At 32.7% G+C, this 10,992-nt stretch overlaps 1 protein-coding gene across 1 annotated transcript; it reads left to right on the forward strand.

Moving 5' to 3' along the window:
* Nucleotides 1-6,105: 6,105 nt before the first annotated feature.
* Nucleotides 6,106-6,951, forward strand: LOC127078572 (uncharacterized). The gene is made up of 2 exons (XM_051019015.1): nucleotides 6,106-6,409; nucleotides 6,494-6,951. Exons 1-2 carry the CDS (start codon nucleotides 6,106-6,108, stop codon nucleotides 6,949-6,951), a joined length of 762 nt encoding a protein of 253 aa, XP_050874972.1.
* The last annotated feature ends 4,041 nt before the right edge of the window (nucleotides 6,952-10,992 follow it).

Below are 10,992 nucleotides of genomic sequence, written 5' to 3' on the forward strand. Positions count from 1 at the left end.
ACTAAGGGTCACCACCAAAAAACCAGAAACGGCGGACACTATCGAGGAATGAGAAAAAGTGAAAACCGTGAATTCTATTAGGTTTTTGCTTCAGTAAGAAAAATGTGTTCTTCTTGACAAAAAATGAGAACTTTATTTCATCAACATCAAACAAAAGCCTTAACTTTGTTCCTCACTATCCCATTTCAATTATCCCACTTCTTGCTGCTACTTTAAAACACACAATGACCATCCTTCAACAGCACCATATGTATCCTTCATTTTCCTATAACAAACTTCTCAACATTACTATCATTTTCTTCTTCACAAATCACTCTTCATTTCTCATTACTACAAACACTCACCATAAAAGACTTGTATTTTTTTCTTTTCATTTCTTTCCACCGTAAACCCCATTTTATCATATTTCATTTGATATTTTGTTGATTTATATATTGCTTGTTTTTGAATTTCTACATATAATTGCTTGTTTTGCCTTATAAATATACATTTTTCTTTAGTGTAATGTATATATATTTTCAGGGTTGTCTTACCTTTAATGAATACATATTTTTTGTTTTGTGTTATATGGATACTTATTTGAATTTTAATGTATATATATTTTTACATTTATTTTAAGTTTAATGCATATATGCTTTTTGTTTTCTTTTAATAAATATATACATCCATTTGTTTTAAGTTTAATAAAATATATACACTTGTTATTTTGATTTGATATATACATACTAGTTAAAGGTATATATATATATATATATATATATATATATATATATATATATATATATATATATATATATATATATATATATATATATATATATATATATATATATATATATATATATATATATATATATATATTGTGATGGTACTGTTTCATATTTTATTCTTTTAGTTCTATTTTGTGATAATATTAATTCATTGTAGATAGCATACGTGTGTGTGTCGTGTTATCTTTCTATTTTTTTTATTTGTTTTGAGTTGATGTAAAAAATATTTTTGTAACACTATTGATAATAATATATTTGATTACTACTATTATTTTATTGTGTTGCGATCTCGGAGTTAAAATTCAATTTAGCTTCCGAAAATCGCTTGGACACATAGATTTAGTTGCTCGACTTATGGAGTGATTCATACATGAGTCTACTCTAGTTAGCTTAGAGTTAAATTCAGTTTTCTTTCGATTTCGGTCGACTTTCGATCATATAGCTTACTCTTGGGCCTTCTTACAATGAGCTTTTAAGCAATACCAACTTATTTTCAATAATTTCAAACATTTGTACATTAATCATTTTTAATTTAATTTCAAATCATCTTCTTAAAATAAAATTGGAAGAAAAAGATTACCTGGATGGAATGTTCAGTCGTAATCCCGAATATTAGGCCCAAGTTATAAGAGCTTGTAAGCCATATGTATTTGTCTTCTCCCCAAAAAGCTCCAATATTCAAATCATTTTCATAAGTGAATCTGAAGAAAAAGATTACCTGGATGGAATATCCAGTCGTAATCTCGAATATTAGGCCCAAGTTGTAAGAGCTTGTAAGCCCTATGTATTCGTCTTCTCTTCAAAATATTTGTAAATATTCAAATGTCTTTTCTCAATAAAAGTGAAGAAAAAGATTACCCTGGATGGAATATCCAGTCGTAATCCCGAATATTAAGCCAAGTTGTAAGAGCTTGTAAGCCATATGTATTCGTCTTCTCTTCAAAATACTCCAATATTCAAATCATTTTCATAAAAAATTGGAAGAAAAAGATTACCTGGACGGAATATCCAGTCGTAATCCCGAATGCTAGGCCCGAGTTGTAAGAGCTTGCAAGCCATAAGTATTCGTAATCCCTCCAAAACACTTGTAAGTATTCAAACCATTTTCATAAGTAAGTTGGAAGAAAAAGATTACCTGGATGAAATATCCAATCGTAATCCTGAATATTAGGCCCAAGTTGTAAGAGCTCGTAAGCCTTATGTATTCGTCTTCTTTTCAAAATATTTGTAAATATTCAAATGTATTTTTCTCAATAAAGTCTGAAGAAAAAGATTACCCTTGATGGAATATCCAATCGTAATCCCGAATATTAGGCCCAAGTTGTAAGAGCTTGTAAGCCCTATGTATTCGTCTTCTCTTTAAAATATTTGTAAATATTCAAACGTCTTTTCTCAATAAAATTGAAAGAAAAAGATTACCTGGGTGAAAGGTCCAGACATAGTCCCGAGTATTAGACACAAGTTGTAAGAGCTTGCAAGTCATAAATACTCGTCTTTCAAGCCCAAAAATACATCCAACCAATCAAACTATTTTCTTCGCCGCCGTGCGATTGATCAGAAAAACCTTTTCAAAACGAAAGATATCTTGTTTTAAGGTGATGTAAAGCAATGTTTCGGTCACAATTGTTGAGTTGAGATAAGTGACGTTTTTCCGAATGTTGATTTGTAAATCCATTCGATGTGTGGTATGCGTCCGCTCCTCGTCTGTTTTGGGTAAAATAATATTTTCGTCGATTAATACAATATAGCTTTCGCTAAAATCGACCAACAAACATTTTCTACCCAGAACTACGTAGTCTCCTTCGTTGCAAAATCCAAAAACATTCTTCTCTCTTCTGTTCTTCCTTTCCCACCTAATAACTTGAGAAAGCCTAACATTTTAAACTAACACTAACGCACACAACTAACCTAACGGTTCCCGTTGAGTACAACAGACATGAGGGGTGCTAATACATTCCCCTTGCGTAATCGACTCCCGGACCCTGATTTGGTTGCGACGACCATAATCATTGTCATTCTTTCTTGGGTTTTATCGATATTTCCCCTTTCCTTTTTAGGAATAAATAAAGTTCGGTGGCGACTCTGTTCAGTCCATCATTGCGAGCGTGCGATTGCGTTTCGCTAGGTCGTGTTCTCATTTTTTTCGAGGTACGACAATCTTCAACAACAACATGTCCCTAAGAGCTATTTTGGCAACAAAGCAGATGAAAGAAGATGAATTGATAAAGTATTGGACTTTATCTATGCTTTGTTTTCTATTACTGAGCCGAAGAAGATTTGGGAACCACATCATCGATTCCTCAATTTCATGGGAGTCCTACCAAACAAGAGGAAGAAGAAGGATGGTGTGTTCTTCGTATCATATATGCCACCCTAATAGAAGATCAAACGGTGAAGCTAAGAACCTTAAATAAGCGTTGTAGTGGTAGAGTTAGTCTTTCTTGTAATTTTGTAGTCGTTGCATGTTTATTAACGCGCGTTTCATCAATCAAGTAGAAACATGAGATTCTGATAATAAGACCTGACCGCCTTTATCATTACGGTTATAACAACTCTTTCTTGTGTTTTCGACCAAACAAATTTGAAAAAAAAAAGTTTATTATTTTTAATTACATTGCACAACGTACCTTGTTCTAAGTTCGCAATCCCTATGGAGACGAATTTATTTTTACTACTTCGATAACAACGCTAGTACACTTGCTAGTAAATTATCATTACTAGGGGTGTTTGCGAGCCGATTTGGCTCGATTTTGAGAGAATTTAAAGTCAAAACCGATCAAAAATATATGGATTGATTTGGATTGGATTTGCATAATTTTTCGATAAAACCCAAACCGAACCAAACTGAAAAGCAACGAGTTGGTTTGAGTTGGATTGATCAAATATATTATAAATAAATGTCCAAAAATATTTTTTTAAAAATCTAATTTACATGAGTAATTTTCTATAATAATATAAAATTCTTTATTTTTTTTCTCCATATAATTGTGAATGTCACAAATGACGTTTCACATTTTTTTAAGGTGAATATCTTATACTAGTTTCTATAATAATAATAATATAAATTATATAAATTAATATAATTGGTTTTGGTGAACGTCCTCGCAGGTAGAATTTTAAAAGTTTGTTGTCCGAACCAATTTACATCAAATTTCATTGCTTTGATTCAATTTTTGTTCAAACTAAAAAAAAATCTGACTCAAACACCATGGTTTGGTTTGAATTTCAATTTGATTCGGATTTGTCCGAACCAATGAACATCCCTCAGCATCGCCCATTAAAAATGGATTGTCGAAAATCGCAGATTCACACATTTAAAATATTAAATATTGATTTAAGATTTAACATAATACATACTTTAATTTTTGTTATATAATATAAAATACTAAGTTTAAATTTGAACAGTCTAATCTTGATCCAATGGTCAAAAATATCTCTTGCTTGTCTCTCCATGGAAGCTGGTCCATTTCCGCATCAGTCAAAACAAAAAGGTAACATTAGAGGTGTATCGTGTAACCTTCTGTCAGGAATTGCTGGATCATGAACTGAAGTGATAACAATGTTTAAGCAACAATATTTAAGATAACATCAAATGATGCAAAAAGCAGGTAGAGCAATTTAGAGTTGGTATTACTTATTTATATATTAATATTGATTCATATAAGATTTATAGTATTTTCTAACACCAAGCTTTTGTAATTACCAACCGTGACAAATTCTGAATCATGTATAAATGTTCAGCCAGCCCTCCCAGCAATGACTTGTGCTAGGATACAAATATGCTGATTGTTGGAGAGGAACAACGAATTGATTGCATGACAAAAGTTGTTATACTTTTTAACATAAGGATGGCTAGAAGGTGTGAAACGTGCCATCAATATGACATAGATGTATTTAAGTTCAGTATATTGTAGCTGAAGTTAACCCAATATGTAATTTATACGAAAAGCAAAGTTGGTTGGAATTTAATTATTATGCTGTTACTTGGATTATTTTTGTTCGAAAAGGTTCAACATATATGTCTCATATCGATTATAAACATGAGCTATAACTAATTCAGTTTCTATAAGTTGTTAACAAGACTTGGAAGAAAACGCATGATCCTTCAGGCAGTTACGGGGATGTGAGGAGTGGTTGGTTCTGGCACATTATGTGAGTTGAGTGTCCGCACAATGTTCATTCTTTTGCTTATCCATTTATTTTTTTATATTATGATTTTAAATATTATTTGTTTATTATAAATAATAATTTTAGTTTGGCACATCATGAGTAGGGATTAAATTTTCTCAATAAATAGAGATTTTGATCAACTCTTTACTCATAGAAACAAAAGTTTTTCTCTTCTCTCTTTTATAAGTAGTTTTCATAATCTTTATTAGGAATTTTTTCCTCCCTCATATTACTTTTGAAATAAAATTTCCTACGTCCTATTTTAAAAATGAAATATCAAACTATTCTATTTGATGAAGGGACTCGGTCATTAAATGATTGAAAATACATTGATTTTTTTAACATGGGATCTCGGTCGATGAATAGAGTAGACCATTAATATTATATTACTTTTTTATTTTTTTTGTTTATTTAATCTCTTTCATCCTTCGGCCATTAAAAATTTTGCTTTACACTCTCGGCTAATTAACAGTATTTTGAGATTTGAGTTTAAGAAAAAGAACATTGAGGTAAATAGTCACTTATTAGAGCATTTTTTGTTGCTTTCTAAAAAAATGTAATATTTAAAGAATATCCATTTATTCAGAATTGTTTTCCTATAGGCAAGGTTTTAGTTTTAGGTGTTTTATATTGTGAGGTAATTAAAATTATTGACAATTATTATTAATGGACGGCTAAAATTCATTTAACTGTAATTAGACAATGGTAAATTCACGCATTATCATTAATTTAATTTTGTCTAAGTGTTATAAATACGCATTGTAATAAGTCAATTAAAATATGAATGGAACAGTGATTCATTCATTTATTGTCTCTCTGTATGATTGTTTATGTGAAAATACTGTTACTTTCATTCCCTCTCATTTTCAAGAACTGATAACAACAACAGTGAATCAATAGAATAGTAAATTTTCATTCCAACAGATTGACATCAGAGCAAGACGATCCACAGCCACGCACGACGGTGAACATGGCAGAAACTTCAAAAACCAGTGATCAAATTCATACGAAACTTCCAATCTTTGACGGAAGTAATTATGAAAGATGGACAGCGCAAATGAAGGTTGTCTTTAGGTATTAGGGTGTTCAAGATGTCATTCGCAGTGGAGTGATACTGCTTGACGCAACACCAACGGAGGCGGTGAGGGCAACTCACCGTGAACAAATGAAGAAAGACGACAAGGCGATATACTTCCTCCATCAATGTGTAAATTCGAATGTCTTGGAAAAGATAATTAAATATGAGACGGCCAAAGAAGCTTGGGATGTTCTTGCAACCACTTACGTCGGCGATAGACAAACCAAGAAGGTGAAATTGATGGCTTTAAGGCGTCAATTAGGTCAATTGCAAATGGAACCGAATGAGACAATAGCGCAATTCGTGAACAGGTTAACTGTACTAACCAACCAGATGAAGAGTTGTGGTGAAGCAGTTACTGATTCAATGAAGGTTGAAAAGGTTATCATGGGTTTAACACCCAAATTTGATAATTTAGTTGTTGCAATTGAACAAACTAAGGACCTAGACACATTGAAATTGGAATAATTAATAGGTTCTTTAGAAGCTCACGAATTGAAATTGAAGAATATAGATGGTGTCAAGAAAGATGAGAAAGAAACTAAGAAGGCATTGTTTACACAATCTCAGAAAAAAGGAAGTGGTAGTAATGAATCTTGGAAGAGGAAAGGTAAAGGAAAGTGGAAGAGTAACAAGAATGAGGGTGCAAATTCTAAGCAAGAATCTCAGAAGAAAGGAGGTCAGAGTGATGGCAAAGGAAAGAAGAAATCCAAGGAACACATTCAATGTTATAACTATAAAAAATGGGGTCACTTTACAGATGAATGTGTGAATTCTAAGGTGCCTAGGAAGAGAAATGAAGAGGCACAGTTAGCTCATGACTCAGATGAAGAAGTTGGTGCATTAGTGGCAACAATTGATGAAGAGGTGATGATGTTGATGACAGTTACTGAAGGTGGTGGAATAGAATGGTGGTACTTGGATACAGGGTGATCTAATCACATGACAAGCCATTTAGAATGGTTTTGTGAAATTGACAAAACTGTGAGAAGGAAGATTAGATTTGGTGATGGTAGCTATGTCATTGCAGAAGGTATTGGAAAGGTAGCCATTAGAAGGGAAGACAGAACAAAAGTAATAGTGAGTGATGTACTTTATGTTCCACAAATGAAGAGTAATTTGCTTAGTTTGGGGCATTTACTAGAGAAGGGTTATTCAATGAATATGAAAGGGAATTACATGGAAGTATTTGATAGCAAAGAGAAGGTAGTATTGAAAGTGTCTATGTCAAGAAACAGAACTTTCAAGGTTGGTGTGAATTCTATTGATAAAAAATGTCTAATTGCACAAGTAGATGATATAGTGTGGAAATGGCATAAGAGGATGGGACATTTGAACTTCAATAGCTTGAAGATGTTACAGAAGAAGAATATGGTGGTTGGATTACCTCAAATTTAAGAACCTAAGGAGATGTATGGAAAATGTTGTGAGGGAAAGCAACCAAGGAAGTCATATAAGTCTGCAATACCAACTAGAGGAACAAAGAAGTTTGCTATCATTCATTCAGATGTGTGTGGACCATTTGAAGTCAAATCCATTAGAGGTAATTCCTATTTTGTGTCCTTCATAGATGACTATACTAAGAAGATGTGGATTTATCTTATACAGAAAAAGAGTGAAGTGTTCAGCATTTTTAAGCAATTTAAACTGTTAGTGGAAAAACAGTGTGATAGTACAATTAAATTGCTTAGAATTGATGGTGGTGGTGAATATACATCACGTGAGTTTGAAAATTTCTGTAAAGATGAGGGTATAGTTCATGAAGTAATGGCTCCATATACTCCTAAACACAATGGTACAGCGGAGAGAAGAAATAGAACTTTGCTTAATATGGTGAGATGTATGCTAAGAGAAAAAAATCTTCCACGTAAGTTCTGGGCAGAAGCAGTATATACAGCTACTCATATACTGAACAGGTGTCCAACCAAGAGACTAGAAGGCATCACGCCTGAAGAAGAATGAAGTGGTGTGAAACCAAGTGTAAAGCATTTTAGAATGTTTGGCTCACTATGTTACAGGCATGTGCCTGAACAAAATAGAAGAAAACTTGATTCTATAGCACAAGCAATGATATTGATAGGATATCATAGCACGGGTGTATACCAACTATATGATCCAATTCACAAGAAGATATTAGTGAGTAATGATGTGATTGTAGATGAAATTAGAGAATGGAATTGGAAGGAATCAACTGAGCAAGCTACCAGTAGAACAACTATCATTCAACTTGACAGTGACCAAGTTGACAATGAGCAAGAAGTGAATGTGCCTGAACCAAGTGTCCTTAATGATGATAATGTGAACAATTTCAATGAAAACAATGTTGAGAATGATGATAATGACAATTTGGAACAATTGAGAAGATCTAACAGGGTAAGATTCCCATCAGTGAGACTACAAGGTTATGCCATGTACCCTGCAGGCTTATGTGAAGATGTTACTGATATAATGCACTTGGTTCTCATGGCAGAGTCAGAACCTATAACACTTGATCAAGCACTTCAAAATCCAAATTGGAAGGAAGCAATGGTGGATGAATTAAGGTCAATTGAAAAAAATGAAACTTGGCAGATGGTGAATCTACCAAGTAATAAGAGAGCCATTGATGTGAAATGGGTCTACAAGACTAAGATGAAGCCAAATGGTGAGATTGCAAAATATAAAGTTAGGCTGGTTGCAATGGGCTTCTTGCAACAACCTGGACTTGACTTTAATGAGATATATGCCCCAGTTGCAAGGATTGAGACTGTGAGATTGATTGTAGCATTGACTAGTTTGAGAAAATGGAGGTTGAATCAATTTGATGTCAAATCTGCATTTCTCAATGGGCCGTTGGAGAGGAGGCTTATGTGAAGCAGGCACCTGGCTTTGAGAAGAAAGGTATGGAAAACAAAGTAATGAAGTTGAAGAAGGATTTGTATGGACTCAAGCAAGCACCACGTGCTTGGAATAAGAAGATTGGTACCTCACTGCAGAAGCTAAATTTTACTAAGTGTTCAACTGAACATGGTGTGTATGTAAGATTGAACACAAATGATGACTTGATAATCATTTGCCTGTATGTGGATGAGAGTATAATCCAAGTTGTGTAACCCAAGCCCAAGTTGATTAGGGTTATAGCTTGTTATGTTAGTTACTTATTATATATATATATATATATATATATATATATATATATATATAATATATATATATATATATATATATATATATATATATATATATATATATATATATATATATATATATATATATATATATGCATTTGTAATTCAGTTTAATAATATAATATTCAATAATAACAATCATTATTCTTCATTCATTCTCTCTCTCTTTCTCTTCTCATTAAAAGTGTCTCATACACTAACTGTTTAAAACTTTGTTGTTATGAAGATGAGGGTTAGGTATGGTGTTGTTTTGTTTTGTTTTGAAGGAATTGAGTTACAATTACAATTGTTTGATCATTTTAGGATTCTTTATTTATTTTTTAGATTGTTTTTTATCACTCAATGCTAGACATGAATAAATTCACTAAAGTTACCGCTGCTACTCCAGTCATGAAGTGTCACAAAACTATGTTACGATTTGAATGGTGTAGGAAACATTATTTAAACTGTATTGACACACACACACACATGGGTATTCAAAACCGAACTGACCCACTAGAAAAGTGCTAGCCGAACCAAACTAAATCGAAAACGGTAAAAAACCACATTTGCTTCAAATGTATTTAAGTCATTTTCTAACAAAACTGTGCGGTTCGATTTGCAGTTTGTATTTTGTAAATCAAACTAAATAAAATTGCATTATGTTACAAATTATTATCATATTTTTTGTATTATATATATTTAAACTTACATATCAATAAAAAATAAAATATTATTTATTTATAAATACTATTATTTTTATTTGAAATTAAAATGTTATATATTTATTTTTGTTTTCATTTTTAATTTGTTGACATTTAGAAGGATAAGATTTAAAAAAGAATTAGTTTACATTACTTTTGTATCTTTTATATATAAAATATTAATAGTATTTCTCATTTACTTAAGAATGCAATTTCATATATTTTCTTTAGATATAAAATAAAATTGTAATATATTTTTCATATATAGTATCAAATTATAAACTTATTTTGACAACTATAAACATATTTTATTGTAACATATGAATGACTAAACACAAAATTATGTTGTTCTTTATATGTGTATTTATGACTAAATAAAATTTTTTGTAAATAAGCGAATCAATCTAACCAATCCAAACCGCATTAGTTTGGTTTGATTTTATTTCTAAAAGTCAACTAAACAACATGTTCTTTTCTCTTGCGGTTCGTATGACTTTTAGTGTCAAACACACACGCACGCGCACGCGCACACGCACACACACACACACACGCACACGCGCACACACACACACAAACACACGGACGCGCACGCGCACACACACACACAAACACACACGCGCGCGCACGCGCGCACACACACACACACGCACACGCACACGCACACACACACACACACGCGCACGCGCACACACATACATACACACACGCACGCACGCACACACACACACACACGTACACACACGCACACACACGCACACACACACACGCACGCACACACACGCACACACACACACACGCACACACACACATGCACAAACACGCGCACACGCGCACACACACACGCACACACACACACACTCACACACACACACACACTCACACATACACAGTGTTGTTACATCTGTTACAGCTATAAAGAAAACAAAAATTTGAATAATCAAATTCCATCTAATATAATCTGCCCAAAAGAAAATTATCGAATTCATGAGGACGGATATATACGATCTTCATCCTTTCACTTTGAGTACCTTCCATTTTAGCTAATTAATATGCACAATAATTCTCTTTTCTAAGAATGTGCAAAAGAATCGCACTTCGGTCCACATCATACTTTTCCGAATACT

The sequence above is a fragment of the Lathyrus oleraceus genome, chromosome 5 (genome assembly GCF_024323335.1).
Source record: "Lathyrus oleraceus cultivar Zhongwan6 chromosome 5, CAAS_Psat_ZW6_1.0, whole genome shotgun sequence".
Classification (NCBI taxonomy): Eukaryota; Viridiplantae; Streptophyta; class Magnoliopsida; order Fabales; family Fabaceae; genus Lathyrus; species Lathyrus oleraceus.

What these genes read in the sequence shown, in the direction of transcription:
- LOC127078572 (XM_051019015.1), top strand. Translation starts at nt 6,106, where the DNA reads ATGAAGAAAGACGACAAGGCGATATACTTCCTCCATCAATGTGTAAAT. An exon ending in GGTTGAAAAGGTTATCATGG is followed by an intron (nt 6,410 to 6,493) that starts GTTTAACACCCA and finishes AATAATTAATAG; the next exon opens with GTTCTTTAGAAGCTCACGAA.